The 25,684-nt window shown below is 40.6% G+C and overlaps 2 protein-coding genes across 4 annotated transcripts; both read left to right on the top strand.

Annotated features, from left to right (window-relative positions):
- Positions 1–6,758: 6,758 nt before the first annotated feature.
- Positions 6,759–8,815, top strand: cxcr4b (chemokine (C-X-C motif), receptor 4b). 3 transcript variants are annotated; one of them, XM_088383714.1, is made up of 2 exons: positions 6,759–6,889; positions 7,249–8,815. In XM_088383714.1, the coding sequence occupies exon 2, from the start codon at positions 7,255–7,257 to the stop codon at positions 8,374–8,376; it is 1,122 nt and encodes a 373-aa protein (XP_088239840.1). In that variant the 5' UTR covers positions 6,759–6,889; positions 7,249–7,254; the 3' UTR covers positions 8,377–8,815. The 3 variants fall into 3 exon arrangements, with proteins under 3 accessions (XP_088239840.1, XP_088239841.1, XP_088239842.1); XM_088383715.1 differs by having other exon boundaries at positions 6,762–6,889; positions 7,219–8,815; XM_088383716.1 differs by having other exon boundaries at positions 6,771–6,889; positions 7,222–8,815.
- A 2,996-nt stretch (positions 8,816–11,811) lies between these two features.
- dars1 (aspartyl-tRNA synthetase 1) lies at positions 11,812–25,665 on the top strand. The gene is made up of 18 exons (XM_088383402.1): positions 11,812–11,965; positions 14,324–14,435; positions 14,914–14,943; positions 15,139–15,196; positions 15,720–15,812; positions 16,391–16,493; positions 18,265–18,367; positions 18,473–18,553; positions 19,999–20,058; positions 21,692–21,803; positions 22,282–22,416; positions 23,365–23,512; positions 23,903–24,049; positions 24,164–24,206; positions 24,295–24,375; positions 24,451–24,562; positions 24,908–24,979; positions 25,185–25,665. The coding sequence occupies exons 1-18, from the start codon at positions 11,943–11,945 to the stop codon at positions 25,274–25,276; spliced, it is 1,605 nt and encodes a 534-aa protein (XP_088239528.1). The 5' UTR covers positions 11,812–11,942; the 3' UTR covers positions 25,277–25,665.
- Positions 25,666–25,684: the final 19 nt, after the last annotated feature.

Below are 25,684 nucleotides of genomic sequence, written 5' to 3'. Positions count from 1 at the left end.
GCAATCTGGTCAGTGCACGTCATAAACAACTCTAAGACACAGAGGTCTGCGACTAAAATTTCCAAAAACTAGAAGCCCGGATGTTGGTCCAGCCCTACAAACCCACATGTATTATTGAGTCCACATCTTTGTTTACGCAAAAACACAATAATCCTCAGAGATTTGAGGCGATGGGTTGTAGCAGGGGCAACATTCGGTATCAGCAATCCCAATCTACAGTCTTTGCAAAGAATTCAATTGTGCTGAGAAAATAAAGCCGGAGGCATGACTACAAAGGAGACCGTTTGAGGCCAGAGAGTTTGTGTTGAGGAGGAAGTTGTATCATTTGATGGTGAAACACAGCCCGTTGGTATGTTTATCTTAGAAACAAAAAAAAGTGATTCACAAGGGGGGAACTCCTTGCTCCTGCTGCTGCACAAAAACATCAGCTGTTTGAAGTAATAGTACATGCGGCAGTGAGAATCCGTGAGTCCTTCGATAAAATAGTCCGGGAAAAAAATTCATCACTTTGATTGCTTGAAGAATAATTCTTTGATTATTCAAGTCATCTGGTTAAATGAGCTTGAGCTAATAGTTACATGGCAACGGAATGGGAGGTCCACAGATCCAATCTGCAGGAAGTAGAAAATAAAAAGTTCTGAGTCCGCTAGCTAGAGGCTCCCGATGTAGACGGTGTCATCTTTCAGACAAGGAGGCACCGCAGGAGCAGTGAAACGTCCCTTTGGCACAACCTGATAGATGTCCGCCCTTTGGCGCTTTGTTCTTTTTTGGTGCTGAGCATTTGTCCCCAAACTAAGTCACAGGGTTTTATGACAGCCCTTCATGGACAGAGGTGCTCCTCTGTAAACATCTGCCGCTCTTCTTTTCCCTCACTGTGTTTAAATAATAAATGACGATGACTGGGGCCCCCTTGTGCTAAGTGGAGCTGTAAATCAGCACGGTCAGTAAAGAGTGACAGGAAAACAAAGATTTTCATAGATTTTACATTGAAACGCAGTGCTCCTGTGTCTCACTGCTTGATGCAAAACATCTCAGCGGAAGATGGTTGTGATTTGAAAATGGAAAACTGTTGGTTTTCTCACTCCCGTGCAGTTTTTTTTTTTTTAGATGGTGAATTTATCAGCCTCCATGTGTAGCTTCACTGCTTTTATTCATCCTCCCTCACATTATATAAAGAAATCCAAATTGACAGGTTTAAACACATGACGGTTAAAGTGAACACGCTTTCAACTCGAATGGTGGGCGTGTGATGAGCATGACCCGTGACACTTTTACAAGATTACCCCTCTTTGTAAGATTACACGCACCTTGCTGACTGGCCTCTCACCTCTCACTTAAAATGAGCAAATTGGAAAGACATCGATCCCAGTGGGAAAAAAAATGTACATGTCACAACTGACCTATCCATCACCCTGAGCAGAGTGCTCACTAATTTATAACATTTGAACTGATCTTTTAAATGTGCGGGGGTTCATACAAAAACTTTGTTTACCACTCAACCCATAGAAGAAGAAGGAATAGAAGATTGGCTAACTGTTAGCTTATCATTGCCGTGGTAGGCTTTTTTTAATATGCTAAATAAATTTTGAGATTCAAACAATTGACACCATTTTTTTCAGAGCTGATCGAGGCAAATAAATCAATCTTGCTGCAACTTTGATGAGTAGCAAGGAAGTATTATTTGACATGTCCACCATGCTTAAAGCTATGATCATATAGCTCCACCCCACCAAATTCTACACCAAGGCAATTTTGCTGATAATTAAGAGAAAAGTTGGGAAAAAACCTGAGTAGATTACAAGAAAGTGCCCCAACAAGGAAACGGCCAAGTTTGCAGAAAAATGTAAATCATTTTTATGAATCAATTTTTTTCCCTCAGCTGTAATATGCATTTGAAATTGTTTGAATAACAGCATCAGCACCAACACTCTCTACTTTCAAACAAAGCAACCTTCATGCATGCAAAACCATTCAATGAGAGGTTGTACGCAAAATTATTTTCTACTTTAACCTCGGCGAGTGCTCTCCTGTCGGAGGTAATGATATAGTCCAGTTGGCAGCTGGTTGATTGGCTCTTTCTCCTTGGTCACCATCTCACGAGCTTATCTGCTGTCATCTGGCCCATTGTTTCTGTTATCTGAGATGATCAGGGTTGAGTTGAGCCCCTGCAACATCTTTGCAGACCATATGGATGAACCTCCACCTGCAGGGAGCCTGAAAGAACACTTGCTGGGATCTTCAGTCATATACATAGGTAGCAGAAGGATTGGATGGAAATGTCAAGATGCCATTAACATTGACATTCTTCTTGGGGTATATGTTTGAGAAAAGCATGTGGGAGGAACTTTTGTGAAGTGAAAGCCATTTTATTCATGTGAGCAGAACGAAACCACAATAGAGACGTTGGTGAAAAAGGAACCCCGATTGCGTCCATCATGAAGTCATATAAAACCACGCTTCCTATGCAACACTTAACATTTCCCAACCAGTTTTGGATTGCATCTCATCTCCTGTAAATGGACATTTCATGCTTAAAGCCAGTGGCAAACTCAATCTTCACAACAGGTAGTGGAAAAAATGAAGGAAAGTAGTTCACATGGAAACTGCCAACGTCCAACTTTGTCGAGAGGAGCACGAAATTACCTTGTTAGTATTCTACAAAGACGAAAAATGAAATAAAGCCTCCGAGTCTGCTACTGAAGTGCCGAGACAATTGTTTATGTGTTTCTATTGATGTCCTGCAGTGACCCTGAAATAACTTTACCACGCATGATGTGCACAAGCATGAATAAATTTCATCCTGGAATCTGGAGCCACAAAAAGATTTTGTATGCAGGATAGACTCTTCATTTTTTTTTATTTTAATGTAACATTGTGACCTTGATTGAGGTGAAGCAAAGTGTTTGAATGGGACCAACAACACATGGAACCCTTTAAGAAAAGTAGGAAGTTTAAGAGGGTGCCTTCCAAAGATAAGAAGTATGCTTTTTAAGAGGCTCTATTGTTCAAGTGCTCTTTTCAAACACAAACTTACATGGATGCAAACAGGATGCCTTGTGTAGAAATATAATCAATCATAATAGCTGAACACCTTTTTTTACTCGGTTTCACCTGTTTGTGAGGTTTTTATGAATTGTATTGACGTGTGTCCCGCAGTTAGACAATTTGTTGGTGATGACAGTTATACAGCAAGGCAGTGAGGAATGGAGTGCATTAAATGCAATCTTCTCTTTCTTGGTTGATAGATAAAAAATACCCTGATGGAACCTTGACTGCTTGATGAATAACTAGATAAAGCGTCATGCATTCCAGAGTGGAGAAGTGCACATTTTGCATGTGCATAAGCATGCAAGACATTCATAACAAAATAAAGCAAATAAAAACATTGCATTCTTCATTCCACAATATTTCAGAGGCCACATACTCATAGGAGAAAAACAAAAACGCCGCCGGTGGTGGCTGCAAAATCTCTGCTAGGTCGTCATCTGGCTTTTCCACGGTGCAACGACGAGGCGCTCTAATGAAGTCAGGCTACTGCGAAGTCCCTGACCAGACACTGACCAGCCACTTTTTTTTTATGACATAGAATAGAATAGAATAGAATAGAATAGAATAGAATAGAATAGAATAGAATAGAATAGAATAGAATAGAATAGAATCTTGAAGCATTGACAATAATAAATACCTTCATGCATTTATGGAGTCCAGACTGTAGCGTGACTTTTTTTTAGTGTGTGTCTGCTTCTGATTGTTAACGTTTCAAGTCAACTTTAACAATCGAGGCTGTCGGTTATTCTTCTACAAGACCCGTGAAAAGTGAAGGTGACATTTAAGTGGAGTTGTCATTATGCGGAAATGATCTTGCAGAGGGATGACTTGCAGCTGGAGGTTTGCTGTTGACTGCACAACACTGCTCTCTTTCCTTTATCTGGCTGGCATTCTTCTATTTCTTTTCAATAGCCATTCTCCAGTGAAGAGCCCCCTCCGCCATCATTCACACTTCTTGTGATTTGTATTCTAAGTAGCTCACAGATCTTTTGTATGCCGAGGCCAATAGCAATGGGAATCCTCGTGTCGACAGTGGAGACAGCAGCTATCCTGCCAGGGCTGAAAGGGGAGGGAGCTTGTTTGTTTTAAGGGGAGGGAACCTCTTAAATCAAAATGGCACACGGTAATAATGACTTGACTTGACATGGGGATCTCCCCTTCTGGCCACAGAACAACAGTGGTAGCAACACATACCAACAGGGGGCGATATACAGCAAACAGACAGACTGTGGATTTAATGATAAAACAGAAGAAGACTGCAAATAAATTGCTAAAGGTAAACTTTCATAAACAATAAAGAGTATGTAAATTGTTATGTCATCTGTTGGCATGTGCAATTATATATTTTTTTATAATTACTGAAACATCATGAGCCTACTTATTCCGTCTTTCAGTGTATATTAGCATTAAGATAGCTGACTTTCATAAGACAACCTTAATCAAATACATAACGGTCATGTTTAGTTTAATACATTTATTGTTGATTTTTTAGGTGTGTTGTATAATCCATGCAACCGGACAGACACTTTAGGGGAATTTGAGGACACAAAGAAGAAAAAAACCTATTGTAAACATCTAATATAAAATTCAATTTAAAAAAAAGAACGGTTTCACAGAGTGGTCAAGGGAAAGTGAAGACAAAATAGTGTGCACAGATGAAACCCAGGAGTTGTGCTTACAGACTGATAACACAGCAAATGCCTGCGTCTGGATAGTGTTGATAAGAGCAACATAGCAATACAGTGGCCTTTCTCCAAATTGCAGATTCTCCCCGTTTCTGTCATCGGGACTCCCTCTCAGGGCACCAAACACAAAAGATGACTGTGAAACTACTTTGATAAGCCTCTGAAGTGCTTGTTGATCTTCTTGAGGTCAATCAGCATGTGTGTGACTGATGTTGATCAGTAAATGATAATTATTTAGTTACTGTATCAGAGCTGTGATAATTGAGGTCATAATTAATTGAGATCTGACAGTTAATTGGCGAGAAAGCACATAATCTTCATTTTATGTATTGAATGTAACAAAAAAGTACAAATAAAAAAAATAAAACTTTTTTCAAGCCAACTCGGGATAGATAGTTGGTAGAAGGTTTATTATTGTGTGCAAATTGTGAACTTCCCTATTTGAAAATATCAGCCTGCTGTCAAAGTTGCATAACACCCCGTTGCGGTTGTTTTCAAACTCACAGCTGTAAATTTGTGGTGAGGTTTTTTTTTTTTCATCGTCGCTGAAGTGTAAATTGTAAATATTCACTGGCTTAAAAGGTAATAGAGACGTGTAGTGTGACTGTTTACTTAGGATATGTAAGAAAAAGAAAATTCTTCCCATTGCAGCATCTCCTTTCAAAACATCCATGATGCTTTTGAAACCATCTTGAAAGCAATGAAATCAATGACACACATCAATGTATAAAATCTATCACCAGTCTCATATTTCAAAGTCACGGCTTAGCATTTGCATGTCTCCTGGTGCAGATTATGTTTCAGACACCCGCCAGCCCGCTCTCTGAGGAGGGAGGCGGGTTCGGTGTGGCCGGGGACCTGTCATCACTAACTTAACTGAAATCAGAGAGGATTGGCAAAGCTGCCAGAGAGAGTCGAGTCGTATGTCCCGAGGCTGTTTGATTGAAATCCCTCATTATAGCATGTAAGGTACTTTACACATCCACTGGGGTTATTCGGCACTTTGGAGTGTAGAAACAGCACTTAAGCACTGTATGAAGGCAAAAGGAAGACCCCCCCCCCTTTTAGGTGGCGTCCAAAATGTTTTTGGCAAGGCAAAGTACATTTGAAAGCATTTACAGAGACATTAAAAGTACAGAAATAAAAGGTAACTTCCTAAAATTATTTAAAGAAGTATACAATGTAAAAAAATACAGAAAGCAATGTTGTTAACAATCCTGCCAAATTAGATTATTTCAAAAAATGCTTACTACAGTATATGAAGGGAGCTCTTTTTCCACCTTTTCTTTGTGATGTGTGCACACTCGTGGCAAACTATGAGGCACTCTAAAGTCAACATGCCGTGTGCATTTGGGATGTAGTTAGGTTATAAAAAGGAAAGCATTCAAGAGCGACTCGTGCTGGAGCCAGTGAGTCAGTCGGCAACGTTTTAGCCACGCCCAAAATAGAAGGAGAACTTAAATGATAAAGTTAATACTATACTGTAACTCCGCAATTGAGGACTGGATACTTTTTTTTTTTTTTTGTGGGTTTGTGCGCGTGTTCTGCTTAGAGGTGTGAAGTACGTCATAACAGTACACATTGTACTTTATTGTTCCACTTCAATAGTTTTTTTTTCTCACACATATCTTGACTTGAGTATTTATTATTATGACAACTATTTATTTTTCCACCCTACATTTTGAAGCTATACTTGCTACTTAATATACTTTGTCTAAAGTGGCTTGCTACTTTTTCAATTTTAAGTCCTTAGGTGCAATTTCAGGTCTTAATTTATTTTTATTTATTTTTTACTTAACGACAGGCAACTTCTACTTTCACCACTTTTTGTTTGTTTGTTTACACGAGTATTTAAACGTCAACTGAATTACAGAGTGAGACTAATTTCGCAACTTCTCATGCGCGTCTATGAACGTGCTGAAAATAACTGCTTGTGTTTAATATATGAGGCAGGCTTAACAACAAAGTTTGAGAGCTGCAGAATCTTTATAAAGTCTACCCGTTTTTGGAACAGTGGGTACCGCCTCCTCCAGGGGAGGGGTCAGGCCGGGGGGGTAACACCCCCGACATTTAACGAGGCACTCACAACACGCAGTTCAGATGCGCACACACATTGTAGTCCTAACGTATCATTCACTTGTTTTCCAAACTCTGAGGTGAGTTTTTTTTTCTTTGTCGTTTATCTAATTTAGACTGCAACTGCTTTTCTACAAGAAAAGATTATGTGTGGCAAATGCCAAATTGTGCTCACTATTTTTTAATACGTTTCTAGTTGGCTGCTTTATTTTGACTTTATCTGATTGAGTGCATTATTTAAAAAGTTTATCAAGACAAAGTTGCAGATTCTAACTGTTTTTTATGTTTGTATCTCCCATGTAAAGCTTATTATTTTGACTTTATCTGATTGAGTGCATTATTTAAAAAGTTTATCAAGACAAAGTTGCAGATTCTAACTGTTTTTCATGTTTGTATCTTCCATGTAAAGCAGTCACATATTCTGACTGCACCCACTTAGGTTGCTATGGACGTCTACATATTCAACAACAGTTCTGACAACTTCTCAGAGGAGTCTGGCGATTTCGACATGGACTTTCAGGAGCCATGCGGCCGGGCGCTGGGCGACGATTTCAAAAAGATTTTCCTACCGGTCGTGTTTGGGATTATAATTGTTCTTGGCGTCATCGGCAATGGATTAGTAGTCATTGTGATGGGCTACCAGAAAAAGGTCAAAACAATGACAGATAAGTACCGGCTGCATCTGTCTGTGGCTGACCTGCTGTTTGTCTTCACGCTGCCCTTCTGGGCGGTGGATGCAGCCAGAAACTGGTACTTTGGAAGTTTCCTTTGTGTGTTTGTGCACATGATCTACACCGTCAACCTGTATAGCAGCGTGCTCATCCTGGCCTTTATCAGCCTGGACAGATACTTGGCTGTAGTGAGGGCCACTAACAGCCAAGCAACAAGGAAGCTCCTGGCCAGCAAAATCATCTATGTGGCCGTTTGGCTCCCCGCCACCATCCTCACCGTCCCTGACTTGGTGTTCGCCAGAACGCAAGACACGGGCTCGTCCAACTACCGCTTCATGAACGATGGAAGCATGGAAGTGGCCGACTCCAGGATCGTCTGCCAGCGCATCTACCCCGATGAGAGCAACCTCACTTGGATGGTGGTTTTCCGCTTCCAACATATTCTTGTGGGCTTTGTGCTTCCCGGTTTGGTCATTCTCATCTGCTACTGCATCATCATCGCCAAGCTTTCACGAGGTGCCAAGGGTCAAGCGCTGAAGAAGAAAGCCCTGAAGACCACGGTCATTCTCATCCTCTGCTTTTTCTCTTGCTGGTTGCCGTATTGCTTGGGCCTCTTTCTGGACACGCTCATGATGCTCAACGTGGTCACGCCTTCCTGTGAACTTGAACAAGCGGTGGAGAAGTGGATCTCCATCACTGAAGCTTTAGCGTATTTCCATTGCTGCCTTAACCCCATCTTGTATGCTTTCCTGGGAGTTAAATTCAAAAAGTCAGCCAAGAGCGCATTGACGCTGAACAGCAGATCGAGCCAAAAAGCAACTCTCATGACGAAAAAGCGCGGGCAGATTTCATCAGTGTCAACTGAGTCAGAGTCTTCGAGTGTTTTGTCAAGTTAACTCGACTGAACTTCTAAAATGTGAGACTTGAAACTAAGCTTTAATTCAACAATTTACTACAATTTGTACAGCTGTAAAAAACAACAAACAAAAAAAACAACGTTTGTTTCCCAAAAGCAGGTGGGTTACCTTGTGCTTTACAGTTAGGTTTTGTTTTTTGTAAAAACTGTGAGGTCATTTTAGGTCAAGCTTCAATTGTCTTTGCTGTGAGCGATGTCGCTGCTTCTGGAAACTGTAAATAGTTTGAAGAGTTTTGTGTGTTCGCACTTGTGTGATTATCTAAAAGCTTTTATTTATTATTGTCATTTACACTGGAAGTTTTGTACCGGAAATTGCATGCTGCTTTTTGAATCTTTTTTTTTTTTTTATATGTAAATGCATGTTGTTGTTGTTGTTGGTTTTTTTACCTGAAAATAAACAAAGTCAATGCTTCTTATAATGACTGTCGTGTGTGTTTTCACTCAAGTGGCTCTTGATGCCCTCAGGGATTGGGGGATGGGCGTGTGAGTGTGTAAGTGTGCGTTGTTGGGCGTAGACACGGGGTCTCTCAACACAAATGTCCCCACCTGATCTAACTGGGAAGCAGACGGAGGTCTGTGCAGACCCTGTAATTGCAAGAACATCTGTGCACTTTTATCTTAAGCAGTCTTGACACCAATGTTAAGAGTCTTGCTTTAGAATTAAAATCCATATGGTGCTATAAGAAAAGGGGGAAAACATTGTGAAGATCTTCTTTGACCCCATTTCTTTTGGGCCTCTTGACACCGGGCTTGTATACAAGTGTTAAACCATTTAACCAAGGTCAAAAGTTTTGTTATCCCCGTCACTATTGTCTTCACAAAACGGGTTATAAATTTTGTGAAAGTAAAAGAGCAGACAGATTCTTTGTTTGGTATTCACATCATATATTATAAGTCATCAATTCCGTTACACACGTTGACATCAAAATTAAGAGTTTCTTTTTAACTAGGACTAGTGATGTTCAAGTTGGAAACTAAAGGAAGTTGGCAACAAAAGACAGAGAGAAGAATGGAGCCACTAAAAGGCTACTGTGCAATGCGGCGAGCGATGGCATTCTTTTCAATCGACCGATGGCGCTACATTTCCATTTCTTTACATGTAAAAAGGTGTGAAGTGCCTTCGTCAAGTCAGATGTTTAATGGATATTTGTGGCCTCTCAGAGAGAAACAGGATAAAACCCAGAGATGGTTCTTCACTTGGAAATGTTCCCAAATGGCTCGGGATTAGCATAAGACCTTGACTGCCTTGCAGCCGGTGTACTGTAGGAAGACATCTTAGGTTAGCACGTCACTGTGTTCATCCAAAACCTTTTCATCTGCTTCTTTGCCTGTCAAAATGCATCAGCATTTGAGTGGAGAATCACATTATTATACACAGAAATGTACTGGCGCGTCGATGCAGGGAGTAGATTGACCTCGGAAGGACACTGAGAAAAAATAAAGTTATGCTTTGGAAAGTAAAAGTCCACCTCTTGGTATTTGTTTCGTGGATTTACTTGATTTTTGGATGCACTTTTGAAATTCAGAGGTGCCTTGAGATACAAGTGTTTCTTCAAACCGTCTTTCCTCATTGAAATGAATGCAAAAAACAAAAAACCCTAACAAAAATTAGGAAAGTCGGTAAACTGCAATAGTATTGAGTGTTTTTTCTAAAGGATAAAGAAGATTTTCTTGTGGGTATTGTTATATTAGTTGTTTACATTTATTGCTTGAAATGTCATAACACATCTATGCTACTCGTTCGTTAACCCGTCTATGGCATTTCACATGATGTGTTAGCAATGAGCTAGCGGACTTTAAGGCAATATTGCGTGATTATTTTAAATACACAACATGAAGTTCTTTTTGTTTTGCTTGAATTATTTAGTATCTGCCAATCTGCTGACTGTGAGTTGCGTTGAGTTCCCTGCCCTTACAGTGAACTTTCATCATGAATTTTTGCTAGCATGTCAAAGCAAAATGCAGCTATGCAAATGACCCAAAGCGCCGGTTTGAGTGCATACAATTTATATCCTCACAGGCCACTTAAGAATAAACCTGTGGGTCACATGCATCCCCTCTCATACTTAATTCAAGAGTTGTAACCGCATAAATTGGTGTGCATCTTGTTGCGGTGAAAGGTCTTCAGTGTATGGGTTAAAGACCAAAGTTGTTAAAACGGATGGGGAAATATTTTCTACCACCAGTGTACCACCATGGGGTGAGCTAGTCTTTTTTGATGACGCACACAAATAAAACAACAGTTTTGTTTGCGGCCGATTGTAATTATTTCAAAGGGACACTGCAAACATGAGATGAATGGAACGTAAATACTAACGCTTCCCTCGGGGCAGTGACCTGCTTCACTAATAGTCACATTGTTTGGCTGGAAGAGCGAGCAGCAGGAAGACCGTATCCTGCATCTATATCTCATGTGGCAAGCAGTCTGAGAAAAGCTTTGATGGCCCCCCACTGTATTCAAACCACCATCACTTACACTGAAAGCCAAGCTTGCAAAGCTCTCTTGATAGCCGAACACCCTTAGTGCACTCGACAAAGGCGAAAGAGGGAAGTTAATAGAGGCTGACTCTTTAACGCCTGCTTGGAAGCATACAGTTTCATGTCATTTAGTACTTACAGTATTTTATTCATTTAGTATGAATTGTTCAGCTGAAAATCTCTCTGCGATTTAATGGCCTAGCTCAAGTCAACCTATTTATGTGCACCAAAGAGGCGTAATTGAACAGATCTGCACCTCATTGTCATATTCTTGTACAGTACTGAAACTACTAAATTGCAATTACAGCGGTACATTGAGATGTATGTGAAGCCAGTCATAATTCCTCAGTCGGCTGCAGTAATATTAGTCCTGCTTTGCAGGAGTAAAACAATGTATGATATTTATATTTATTATATTTTGTTACATTTCCAACTACATGTGTTGCTCCACCATTTGTGTTCAAATATTGATTGCCCAAAATGCACTGACACCGATACAGTTTTGCTAGCCCATCTATGGTCATTTTATCTAAAGCAAATATCTAGATAATGTGGTTGATTTAAATACACATGGAATTCATTTCGTTTTATGTTTACTTGGACAGTGAATCTCAGTTGGGAGTTTCGATAAGCATTATTTATTTATTTATTTATTTATTTATTTATTTATTTATTTATTTATTTATTTATTTATTTATTCATGTTAGTTTTTTTGTTTATTTAAAATATGCTAAATGCACTTCAGTAAGCAAGACCAGTGGAAGAATCTTTCTAATAATTGATGGGCAATATTCTTCATAACGTGATGAAAGACAGATAAAGTTTGCTTTGTATTTATGTGTTTTAGAATGTGTGATCGTGATTATTTGTTTCACAACTTATTTTACTAACATGTGAGAACCTTTCCCATACATTGTTTCTATTCGGATTGATTAAGCAACCGGAATTTGGTGTCCCCTCGATATAAGTCCTCACTTCCGGTTTACGTGCATGCTGTAACAGCTGACGCGGTGCACGCCTGTTTCTGTTGTTTGCAGCTCTGCACATTCTCCCAGAAAATAACTCGTCATGACTAAAGACGGCGTTCAGGGGTAAGAAATGTGTTTTAGGTCAATCATATTTAAGTCTTGTTTGAATCCTGACTTTAAAGTCGCTCCGAGAAGGTTAAAATCGAGTTAGCATTAGCTGGGTGGCATTGCCTTCACACACATTGGATTGCATCATCTGTCAATGAAAGAAAATAAAAATATTCCCACGATGTCTCCAGATGTCATTGCATAATATATTCATATGCTGATTAATCTAAATTAGATGTTTAAGTAACTTGTGATTACAGGATTTACGATTTTAGATATTGTCATACTTGGTTGACAAGCAACTATTGGATACAAACTTTGATATTGTCTGTCTTGGTTGAGACTATGAGCCAAAAACATTATTATTGCATGCAGCACTTAACCACATGATTTGCAGATGCAAGGGATTATTGTTATGTTTAGTCATCTGTGTCCAAGAATGTATCTATTTTCAGACAACATATCCTTGTCTTACTTTTAAACATATGTGCAAGCAGCATGCACCACCCACGTATTCTGTTTATTGAATAAACGCATCGAACCCTGATTTAAAATCCACCAAATAAAAACTAACAAACCGGCCTCGATTCGCAATTTATGTTGGCGCTGAATGATACATTGCTGACAAAATTGGGCCCAGGAAAAACAGTCTGTTATTGCAAATGTCGAAGGTATTATCAGCAAATATGTGTTTAGATTATTTAAAAGCAGTTTGCTCCTTGCAGAGTTCTGTTTTCAAAGCTGATTTGCAAAGTACTACCTGTTGGTACATGATAATCAACATTCCTCGGCTGTTCTCTGTTACTTTACAACGCTTGGCTCATTTGCCATGTAGTTAGTTACAATAGTGGGTGCTTTTGCTTAATAGGGTTTAAAATAACATTACTAGTTTGTTGCTTCTGCTCAGGGTCAGAATCTTCACATTTTTTCTTGTATTTTGGTGTTCTTTGAATAATTTCATTACACGCACCACTTGGTTATATGAGCTCATTTAATGTTTTATCAATTTACTGTCCTCTTTATGGGAGTTTTTTTCGCAACATCAGAGGACATGTTTGATAAACATTATTGTGACCTGTTGTCAGGGTGACCGAATGTTCTGATTGCATAACAACATTTCGCTATTTTTTTTTTTATGCCTTGAGTCGATGCAAAGTTGGTGAATAGCTGCACCACACAGTAATTGCTGCTGTAAAAATGGTTATTCCAGTTCATCCAAAGCAACAGGTTTGACAGACTCAAATTTACATGTGTTATTATTCCCCAACTCAGTTTTACCAACTCATTAAAAGAGACATTTTCCTGTTCGTACATAAATCCTTACTTCAGCTACCCCTTAGATTTTTTTTTTAGTATTGTATGAAATAATGCCACTAAAAGTGATCTAATCAGAATAGTGCGCTTATGACGTAAATCTTGTTTGGAGGGAATTCCATTAATGAAAAAAGATGGTTTGTGCTCTCCTTTTTTAGACCCATTATGAAAGGCAAGCGCTATTATGAATTCAGGTTATTTTTGAAGGCTTTATTGCTAAACATAGTCTGATTTGGTCCTTGTTTTTTCCTGTGACGAAACAGCTCCCTTCCTTTAGGTCAGGACACCTGGACTGGGAAATCCAAACAGCAGTTATTCATGCACCTGCACTCTTAGTTAAAGTTAATGCAAAACTAATTTATAGAAGTGCAAAGGTCAGTGTTTTTATGAGATGATATAGTTTATTGCATCTTTGTAGCGATGCCCTACTAAAACACATAATTTTCACTTTCTGTTCTAGCAAGTGACAGTTGTGAATGAGACACCATTTGTCACTTTTGGGGATGTTTTTACTTCAGTTTTTTTTTTTTTTGGGTACCTGCAAAGGTTGACCAATTTTTGTTTGATTGACCAGGTTGGTGCTTGAAAAGTTGAATAAAGTGTTTGGTTGACTCTCAAAGAAAAATTTCATATGACAAATTGCTTGTTTCAAGGTCCAAACTCCCAACATCATAAAATCTTAAATTAAATGCTGAGTCTTTTTTTTTTTTTTAAAGTAACATTAATATTATTCTTTGTCTTGCTTTGGGGGAGACGCACCAATTTACAATCAACTATTTCTGTTCATGCTGATTGGTAATTTTGAGACAATTCATTAGTTAACCTCACACGCAAAGCGAGTCAGCTCTACAGTATCGTGTTTGCGGATCCATTCAACGAAATCTTTGAATGAGCATCTTTCATCGCCGACTTCAGCTGCTTTTTTCGTACACAACAATGGGATTAAAGGTTACAAGCGGGACGTGACGATGGCGGTGAACAACTTCCTCCGTCCTCCGGGACGAATAGAAGGTGGAAGTCGACTTGAGTGTTTATCTTGCGTATGTTTTCCTGTCTCAGGGCGCCGGCGGTGGCGGAGGAGGACCCTCAGGCCCCGTCAAAGAAAGCCCAGAAGAAACAGCAGAAGGAAGCAGAGAAAGCTGCAAAAAAGGCTGAGAAACAAGCCAAGCTGGTCAGTATTTTTTATTTTTTTTCCCAAGTGTGTCTCACATCCGTTGCGTCCTCTCGCAGCTGGTAAGACTGTCGTGCCTTCTTGATGGGCATTGTGGTTCCAGCAAGGTTGTTATTCAGCCAGGGGAGGGAGGGTTAACGCTCTCCATTGTTCAAGTATTCCTGCCATTTTAGACTTGTTTACGTCTGACCAGCCCTAACAAAGTGTTATTTTCCTATAAGCTGAGAGCTCGACACGTTGGCTCCCCCCCTCAACACGCAACACTCACATGTCAATAAAAAAGATTTTGTTGTTTTTTATTCATGAGCATGGCCTCCAACTGAAGCTTCCATTAATTATTTGTATTCAGATTTTTTTTTGTGTGTGTTCGCTTATATTTGACCTTTCAATTCGCAACATGTTTGGAGTTTTACATATTGGCAGTACATTAGCCCAAACTGGTCTTGTATAATTAAACACGAGCTTTTTTGTGTTTCAGGCTGGTGATCAGAAAACCGAAGAGGAAGATGTAAGTTGACTGACTCACCTGTTGATTCACACTCTTGTGTAAACGCCCGCATTTACAGTTGGCAAGCCTACCTGTGTCGGTTATTCCAATCTATAGATAAGCGGCCGCTATCTGTTATCTCTCTTTTAATAATACCGCCTGGCTTGCGAAATGAAAGTGCAAGACTCTCATGGTATTTGTTGTTTGAATTTTCAGGATTTTGCCAAGGACCGTTACGGTGTGATGGCAATGGTGCAATCCCAACAGAAAATGGGTTCGTTGGGCAGCTGTTTCTACTCCTCACTAAACATTCATAAGCTGGTATATCTGATAACGTTACCGCTGCTTTCTTAATGTGAAGGTCCATTTATTTCCGTTTCAAAATGGCTCACCTGCGTGCTGTGCCCGGAAAGTCCACAGGGATGTGGGAGAGGGTGGAAGGCTTTCAAGTGGGTTGAGTTCTCAGGCACAGTGGCAGCCCCACTTTTTTTGATGCTGCCTCTTTGTCTGCTGTGCTCTGATAATAAGGACGAAACATGCCTCTAAGTCGCACGCGTGTGAGGCCAATTTGTCAGAAATCCCTCAGAAGAAAGCAGTCAGGCGGTGTCTCACTTGGCACTGCTGTTATTTTCAAAATCTTATTATTTACTTGGCCACACACACTCATGCATGCTTACGCACAGTTTTTTTGTCTGGTGTCTTTTGAAAATATCGAAGGTCAGATTGAGTGCGCGCCCCGTGGAGTGAAAATGGATTCGCAAAAGCCCTCTTTGAAGCAATTCAACTTGTGTTTGCAGAGAGAGTTTTGACGCTGGTCAAGGAGCTCACTCCCAAAAGGGCCGATGAGTTGATCTGGTTGCGTGCCCGGGTCCACACCAGCAGGGCCAAAGGTGAGCTGTTTTTGTCCTGTTTCAAAACGCCACTCAGGTGGAATCCAATCATCAGTCAATTTTTCGAAACGAGACGACGACCTTTTAGTCATTTCCTGTCAAGATAACTTCCGGGGGTCAAGGGTCTCTTCTCAACGCTCATGTCCTCCATCGTTCTCGTCATTGTAAGCATGTCCGTGTGAACACAATAACATCCTGATTCAGTCGAGGATGACTGTTGCGGTGGGAGTATGACATGGCTGTTATCACAGGCAGCAAACATCAAAGTCCCTGGGTGGTCCGGCCGCCTTCTTCCCCAGGAGCTGGCTCGCCCGCTGAATTGTTTGCTCTCCTTATAGTTGTGTGTTTGTTAGGAAGCTAGCAATCAGCCATTCTTCACTCACTACTCTTCAAAGAGTGTTCCTGTTCACAACTTTACCTGTAAGTGCGGACAAAGATTCAATTAGGGACCGCGTCGCTCCTCAAGTCATACATCACCTTTTCGACCGGCCAAGTCGGCATTGTTTGGACAAACACGGCAGCTTTATAACGGCCATTCATCTTTGCATTCTGGCATCATCACTTGTTTTTGTCTTCAGGGAAGCAGTGTTTCTTGGTGCTGCGCCAGCAGCAGTTCAACGTGCAGGCGCTGGTGGCGGTGGGAGATCGTGCCAGCAAGCAGATGGTCAAGTTTGCAGCAAAGTGAGTATGGAGACTGCGTTTCCTGTTAGGGAGGCGCTAAACAATGGTGGGAAAATCCTGGGCACTAATTGTCCGCCGATCCATTTTCACACATTCTGAGAGAGGCGTGGGCTGAGGAAATCAATCATTTTTCACTTGACCACAAAAGCTGCCTGTTAACAGGGTCGGATATGGCAGCTTTTTAATAGAGCAGTTCCTGTTGAGATGGCAGATACGCCGACGGAGTACTTAAAATGCTATGAGCCGAGCATCATTAGTCTTGTTAGCGGTTACCGAGTGTAGCCTGAGCATTTCTCTTAGTATGTTTACCTGAGGAACTCATGAGCTACTTAAACACACAGTTTTTAATATGTGCTGAACGGTTCTCGTGACTATTAACTGTTGAGTTTGTTTAATTGAAAACAATTGAAGCAGCCTATTGTCACTGTCTCGACATTTAGTATATTAAGTCAAGAGCACTGGTTGAGTTTGACATGACGAAAACTTTTGCCTCTGGCAGTTGTGGCTCAAACGTGAAGCAATTCGCACATCTAAATCTCAAAAACAGCTGCGACAATCAGTCCTGTCGCTTTTTGTAAAAATTGGTTTTGATGACTGACAGCATAAGACTCTGGATTACAAGTAAATCCTATCACTGGTGAGGGCAGTGATGATAATACTGGCAAATCATCATTTTGTAGATTGAATGTCATCCCACTCTCACTTTGCACAGTTTAATTAGATGATCATCGGGCTCCGCAAGCGCATCGCCATTCAAGCACGTATTGTGGTGAACGCGATCGAAAGGTGTCTGGGAAAAAAAATAAAATCGGGCTATCTAATCTGAGCTATTTCCAACTTTCTGTCTTGTTTTAAATCAATGTTTACCTCATGTGCGCTGAATTACTATCAGTCTCCCAGCCCTTAAGCGGAAGTCATTAATGTGGGATTTATTTATCTAAGTCATCTACGAGGCAGCAAGGGGCTACGGGTAGCAGCTGTTGTGGGGCCAAAAGGGACTCGAGCACATCAACGTTCTGTCCCTCATTAATGTTATGGACCGAAGAGAAGTGATGGATTAAAACGCCCCACCCCCTAGCCCCCCCTCTGTTCTTGAACTCAGTATTAGCAGAGTCACAGCAGTGGCTCATCATTAGTTTGGGCTTCAGAACCGGACGGTCACAGCTGGACATTATATAATATGCTGTACACAAATATTTTCTAAAAGAAATAATGAATATAAAGATGGAAATTAATTACGGATAGTATTGTTTGATTTTCCTTCCCTATGATGATTAATGATATTTTTGCTAATTGGAAACAGTGAGACAGTCTTTTGTTATGCTAAAACCTTTCATTTGTAATATATGCAGCTGCTTTTTAAATTAAAAAAAAAAAAAATTGTATCTAAATAAATCAATGGTCTCAGCCCTCACAATTACTAAAAAAATGCCAAGCGCTCCATGGCACATTACATGTCAAACGAAAGTTCCCCCTTTAGTGGAAAAAAAATATGCTATCACGCAGCGATCCTCCCGCTCAGATTTGAACAGATTTCCTTCCTGGTGTACTATTACTTATTCGTTAAAGTGCCAGACAAAGTAAGGAGAATAAAAGAAGGTTAAAAAGTGTTTTTTTTTTTTACTTTTTAACCTTCTTTTAATCTCCTGACCTTGTCTGGCACTTTAACGGACAGCGAAATAATTTAACTGTACAAAGAAAAAGTGCTTTCCTTTGTACATATGACAATAAACGCTTTGAATCTTAATGATCCACTTTACCCGCACAACAGCATCAGCAAGGAAAGTATCGTGGACGTGGAGGCATCCGTGAGGAAAGTGGACCAGAAGATCGAGAGCTGTTCCCAGCAGGATGTGGAGCTTCACATTGAGAGGGTATCATTATTTTCTACCACCGGTGCACATTGATATAGTTTAATAGGCTATTTCTCAAAATGGCAACTCAGTAAGGTAGTTAAAGATCCAATCTGCTTTTTCCAGATTTTTGTCATCAGCCAGGCCGAGGCCCGTCTCCCTTTACAGTTGGATGATGCCGTCAGGCCCGAAGGAGAAGGGGATGAGGTGAGGATGACAGTTTAGCTTTCCGGTGACCCCGTTTTAGGGTACAATTTAAGTTTTAGGCATTCATCAGTGGGAGTGAGTCCATTTGATGCAGTGAAACCTTAATTTGTCTTAATCTGTTAAATAAGGATTATATTCCCTCCTCCACCTAGAATTTGGGATTTCAAAGAAAGTGTAGCCTTGCAGAGCACAGAGAATTCTAATTAGGGTGTTTTGTGCACTAATGCCGAATCATTACATTCGTTTACACATAGTCATGAATATCATTTGAAATTCTCTTTGTAAATTATACCAGTTTGTCTGTCGCATGTGGCCGTGAGAATTAGAATAATCATGCAGTTGTCTTCACTGTGTGTGCATTTTTGTGGTTGACAGTAGCATTCAAGATAGGAATAGTTCAAATGAGTTGTTTTGCATTGTGGTTTCTCTAATGCTGATGGAAATTATGCAACAGCAGTTAAGTTTCCATCATGGTCCTAACGTCAGCTTTGCAAGCTTTACATTTGCAGAGACTTCTCAAACATCAGTTCATGCCAACATTCTGGGATGTGATCTGTGCCGGTCCTTTTTTTTCCTCCCTCTTTTCTTCAAATGCAGGATTGCTTACAATTTATAGTCCAAAGCGGATAAAAAGTCATAACTCTCTTGGTTGCATAAAAAAAATGAATCAATCCATTTAGAATTAAATGCCATTTTTATCTACAGTCGAGTGAGGCTGAATCTTATTCTTAACTATAAATGGTCATAAATCTAAACACATTACTACAAATCACTACTTTCCTAGATCCACAGTTGTCCATAATTTAATTTCTGTTCTAAAAATGAAATGCCTTGTGGTAGCCTAGGGCTTGTTTTTGTTTGGTCAACGTCTGCAGCTGCAACCACATCTCAGGTGTTTTCTACTGGGATTTAAGATGCCCGTTTCAGGTTTAAAAGGCGCACATGTTGTCCTGGGAGACCGAGGCCTTAACAGTCGGTCCGCCCGCCCGCCCGTCTCACCCTTTGCCCTGCTGTGCTGGGCTGTTGGGAGCAGGATGTGGCTACGCAGGCTATTAGCGCAAAGCCCAGCGGGTCCTCCGAGGAAGTCCGACATGCATGACCCTGAAAGCCGTGGTTCCTCCTGTGATGAAAAATTTACTCTTTCATTTGTGTTCTTTTGCTACCGTATTTCCATAGCACCAGGTGTCTTTTGTTTTATTGGGCTGCCAGGTGGAACAAAGCCGTTATCGCTCTCTTTGCTTTCCAAACTAATAGGGGGGAGGGGGAAATCAAAGGTGGATGGCTTTTGTCTCCAGCTGATAGTATTTCCAAAAACCTTCATACATCTCTGGCAGCTGGTAAAATAAGAATAGATTCAGTTGAAAACTGTGTTTGATATTTAATCAAATAAAATGGCTTTTTAAAAAAAAAAAAAAATGTATGTATATATTTTTGTCTTCCTGCAGGAGGGGAGAGCCACTGTCAACCAGGACACCAGACTGGACAACCGAGTGATTGATCTCAGGGTAAGTTGTTGCCTGGAGAGATGAAGAGAGATTGCCTCGAGTCCTCTCCTATGAAGAGACATACTCCATCCAATCTTAATCACGACTCATGAGCCAGTTTTTATTTTTTCTTAAAAAAAACAAAAAAAACAAAATGCTGAGCTCGGCAAAAGATTGCGGGACACCAATGTTTTGTCTCCATCAACGTGCGTAATGTAGTTGACCTTATTCAATCGGGATAGTAGCCCAGCTTTATTTATTTATGTATTTATTACATGCATTGCAAATCACTCAGATCTCCAATAGTTTGTGATTTAATGTGTTGATGCTATACATCCGTGTGGGAGGAATGTTGAACTTAGGTGAGCAACTGTAGATATGACCTTAAACGTTTAGATTTTTTTTTTTTTTTTTGCCTCCTACGCACACACACACATAATGCAGGATGGTGCTCACACCCTCCCTCATATCACAAGAACACCTGCTCCCGTAACACTCTGCACTTAAAGTCCATGGACACATCAGGGTCCAGTGAAGCTATAAAAGTGGTTCTCGCACTTGCGGGCAGACTCTCCAAAAGGAGACCATAAAACATTTGCTAAAGACTATCCCTTAAACACAATGTGCTTTCTTTTACAGCACAGTGGCAAAGGGTTACTTGATTTAATTTAGATTGTGCAAATTAGTTGGGAGCAAGCTGCTGTTGTGTTGTTGAGTAGACAAGTCTGTGGTCATTTTTACAACCATTACATCAACATTGTATATGTGTAAGAATACTCTCCAGCCTTCATATTAGTCTTTTAGCCACCATAAAATTAAATCAATTTTCTTGCATTTAGTTTAAATACCTCAACTTAATCATCATAGCTAATCCATTACATTAAGGCAGCACATCTAAGAGCTAAGAATCGGTTTATTCGGTTTGACGTAACGGCCAGACGTGCGACTAAAAAGAAGAAAGGGATATAAGGACCCAAACAAATGTTTCCCACGTTCTGAAACGTCTGTGGTAAATTACCACCGCAGCACAGACAGTCCCGTCTGGTTTAAGTATGTTTTGCGCAGCGCTGAACTCAGCTAAAAGCAAGTTGTTTGCTGTACGCAATGGTAACAACGTTGACAGTTTGACACCTACTCACTTGAGGTGTACTCATGACAGGAAGTGAGTTTTTTTTTTTTCCACAGTCCAGGTCAGGACAGTTTTGAGTTGTTGTTTTGAGTATAGAGAAGTGTTTTATGCTGCTGCAAAGTGTTTGTCTGGATGTGATTGCTTACTTTCATGTATGCAGCTGTCACTTGATACAAGAAAGAAGAATAAAGTGACTCTAAACCGCATTTGGGGGGAAGATGGACTGAAAAGGCGAGGTCCTTTGGTCATGAGCCTGTTTAATATCTGGAATCGAAAGCCAGTAAAGCTTTTGTATGTGAATCAGTAATTGTAGGGCAGTGTTCAGTTATGTTCTGACTGGCTTCTGTCAAACTGTCGCACGTTGGCGGATTTCGTGTTACTGGTATTACCGGTATTTTCTTTCTTTTGTACCTGTGGCTTTACTCTGTACCTGAGTTTCACTTCAACCTCCCCTTTTTTTGTTCTTTTTATTTTTTGTGCATTAACTGATTTCATTGTGGCAATGTTTGCTTGTGTCTCTCAAAGACAACCACCAGCCAAGCCATCTTTCGTCTGCAGTCAGGAGTGTGCCAACTTTTCCGAGATACCCTCACTAAAAAGGGCTTTGTGGAGATTCAGACACCTAAAATCATATCAGGTACACACACACTTTGATCCCCTGGGAAATCTGAGATAGCTTTCAACAGAAATGCACTTTCTAGATGACTAGCCACAGGTGAAATGTAAGTCATTGCTTTACTAAAAAGTTAGTATGCTCAATGAGAATTCTTGATAACGAACTGGAGAGTCTGGGTTTTGTTACACAACACGTTGTACAACTTATGCAACACTTTCACTTCTTCCTTTCCTCAAGAGCCAATGAAAAAGGTTTTGGTTTAGCACCTCGCAATTCAAACGTGGCGCTCTTGATTCGAGCGGCAACTGTAAATCCGCATGATGTGCTTTTTGCAAAAAACCACACCTTCCTGTTTGCCAACACCCGTGACATGTAATAACTGTTTGCGACATTAGGTGGGCCCTCGCCCTCCTCTTGGCATGCAAATATCAGACAAAAACAAAACATTACAAATTTAAAAAAACAAAAAAAAAAACTTTTTTTTTTATTCCTACGCCAGCTGCCAGTGAGGGTGGAGCCAACGTCTTCACGGTGTCTTACTTTAAGACCAGCGCCTACCTGGCCCAGTCTCCCCAGCTGTACAAACAGATGTGCATCTGTGCTGACTTTGACAAGGTCTTCTGTGTGGGTCCAGGTAAAAAAAAACAAGAGTGTGATTAATTGCTTATTCTGTATCAGGGCAGATATTACACAACCAAAATGAAGCCTCGGTTTGTCTTTTTCCGTCGGCTCACTAGAGAAATAAAAGGACTTAAGGTCATCACTGCATCTAAGGCTTGAATACCCTTTACTGACGTTGCCTTAGTTACGGCCGGTCCATTTGGGACCGGCGCTCTGCCAGCGGAGTTGTGCGTCCAGCGAGGAACAATTTTGATGTAAGCATAGCATAGGTCGAGGGCAAAGAGGAGCAGATGTTGTCCTGGTTTTTGAGTTATTATTCAGGCATCGGATGGTTGCAGCTTTGTAGATTCTGGACTGTGGCGGTTGACAGACTTGTACGATTTGTGCCCAGCCACCTCGACTGATTTGCAAACTCCATCGGTGGTCCAGTTAACAGAGTTTGCATCTGACCCCGAGGGGGACACGATGTCCTTTTGGAAAAATATTGTTGATGTCGCTGTGAAGGCATTCTTGGATGCAGCTTTTTAATAGCCTCACACTTATACGAAGTGCATGAATTATTAGTCGTCCTCTCGATGGCCGATAGCAATTAGCGGCTAATTATGTTTGGCAGCTAATTAGTATGTGATGGTCATAGTTGTGTCAGTCATCATAAAGGTACCTGTCAGTCATCAGCCATTCAGTAAACAAAGTCAGGACTCGATGTTGTGTTTCACAATCGTGTATGAACTGAATCCCGAATTTAAAAAAAGTAGCCCGTTTCTGATAATACTTTTGCCTACGCAAGACTAATTTCCAGTAGCTCATAATTTTTATGGCGTGAAGACTGATCTTAAAATCCGATTGGGATCGAGACCCCATTTTAATCGCTTCTTTTAGAGTATTTTAACACAAAGCAGCTTTAAGTTTTTAATGACTGCTTTAAACATTTGATGTCAATCTAAATTGTCATTCTTATCAGTTTTCAGAGCGGAAGACTCCAACACCCATCGGCATCTCACTGAGTTTGTGGGTCTGGATATTGAAATGGCTTTCAATTACCATTACCATGAGGTCATTGACTCCATCACTGACACCATGGTCCAGATCTTTAAAGGCCTGAGAGACAAGTAAGCATTGCTAATTAGTGTTCAGTTTTTGTTTGAAGTAAATCGAGGGCTCTGTCAAACATTCTATTCACTGAATGGTTAGGAAATGAATGCAGCAATGTTTTCTTTTTATGACATAAAATCAAACTTGACAAGCTCCTAGTATGAAAAAGTCAGTTATTGTATTTCCTGACAAAACTATTTCACCAGTTTAGATTATGGGCTGTCAAGCGTTTGTCAGCTTTGTGCAAAGCAGCTAAACGGCCAATGAGATGATGGTCCATGTTCCTTCAGTGCCCCCTCGTGGTGGCATGGTGGTTAATTTCCTCAACTATGTTTGCTTCGTCAGGATGAATTGACGGAGAGGTGAACAATTATTTGGTTGCAGTAACTTTTGTCTTTTTATGTCAGCTTCCAGACGGAGATCCAGACTGTAAACAAACAGTTTCCTAGTGAGCCTTTCAAATTTCTGGAGCCCACTCTGAGACTTGAGTACAAGGAGGGGTTGGCCATGCTGCGTGAGGCCGGGGTGGAGATGGGTGACGAGGAAGACCTGAGGTCAGAAATGATCACATGTATATGAAAGCCAAAATATCCTAACTAGAGAGTCTGTACAAATATATTTTCATACGTTGGAATGAACAAGTTACTGATAAATTCTCGTCTTTGCAGCACGCCGAATGAAAAACTACTTGGCCGCCTTGTCAAGGAGAAGGTAGGTCCAAATGCGTTCAGTGTGTATCAGTTTCTGTCATCTACCTACTTCCAACTGTTATTATCTTTTCTTTCCCCTCACCCTCCAGTATGATACCGATTTCTACGTTTTGGACAAGTACCCGCTGGCTGTGAGACCTTTCTATACCATGCCTGATCCCAACAACCCTGTAAGTGTCTCACAAACATAAAACGCAGACATACGGCAGTGAGAAATGTTATAGCCGGCATGTTTTGAATTCCAGAAAAATTCCAACTCCTATGACATGTTCATGCGTGGGGAGGAAATTCTGTCCGGGGCTCAGAGAATCCATGATGCGCAGCTGCTGACCGAACGGGCCATGTATCACCAGATTGGTAAGACTCGGGCCCAGCGAGTAATTTACTTGATCAATAGTCCTTTTATTATTAATCAAGCAAACTATCTATTTTCACAATAATTGGTAACTTCATTAATAAATAAAATAAAAAAATGACAGTATTTTTTTATTTGAAATAATAAATAATTCTACGTACGTCCCATCCCAATGCCTCAATCACAGCATGTTTAGGGATGTGAGGCACTTTTGAAGTTTGTCTCCCTCTGCAGGGGACAAATAAAAAAATCCACAAGGAAATGAATGTTAATCACAGAAGCAGTGCTTTGTGAATGTGGGTGAAATATAGAAACTAGTCACGTGAGCCTTCTGTTCTATGTCACAGATCTGGAGAAGATCAAGGCGTACATTGATTCCTTCCGCTATGGCGCCCCCCCACATGGCGGTGGAGGCATTGGTAAGAAACACTGTTCTTATTTGAGATACAAAACAAAGGTTTTGATACTTTGATGCTCTCAAACAGTCATTGTACATTACAGTTTTGTTCTGCATATCGTTTTGTTGTTATTTTTAAACCAATCTGCTGTCTGTTGCTATACCTTTTCCACCCCCATTTTATTGATCAAAAGATGTTGATGTAACTTTTCTGTCATCCCTTGTAGGCCTGGAGAGAGTCTGCATGTTGTACCTCGGGCTCCACAATGTGCGCCAGACCTCCATGTTCCCCCGTGACCCCAAACGCCTGACGCCTTGAAACTGTCAAGGGAGGCCATCTTTTCAAAACCAGACTTCATAACAGTGACGGACAGGGAAACTACTAATTCACAATACTGATTTTGCGGGTTAGTGCCACTCTTAGTCACTAACACGCTACTGGGATTTATTTCTACTAAGGCAGATTATTGGAGGCAGTGCAACAGTAGGAAACTATTGATTGTTGTGATGAGATGTCTTAACAACAAGCAACAGTTGAGCGACAGGAGGCGTGCACTCGAGTTAGGTTGGAAAGATGCACTACCTGTAGTTTCTCTCTCACTACCTCCAACTAACCATCATGATCTCCTACATGTCTGTAACTAGATGTTTTTTTTTTTAATCAAAAGAACAAACCATGGATCGTAAAAATATTTTCAAAACATAAAACAGCCTTTGTGTTCATTTG

This window comes from Syngnathus floridae, chromosome 8 (assembly GCF_059516105.1).
Source record: "Syngnathus floridae isolate MCC-2025c chromosome 8, RoL_Sflo_1.0, whole genome shotgun sequence".
Classification (NCBI taxonomy): Eukaryota; Metazoa; Chordata; class Actinopteri; order Syngnathiformes; family Syngnathidae; genus Syngnathus; species Syngnathus floridae.
Note: the sequence above shows the minus strand (reverse complement) of the source record. Positions and strands in the feature narration are given on the sequence as shown.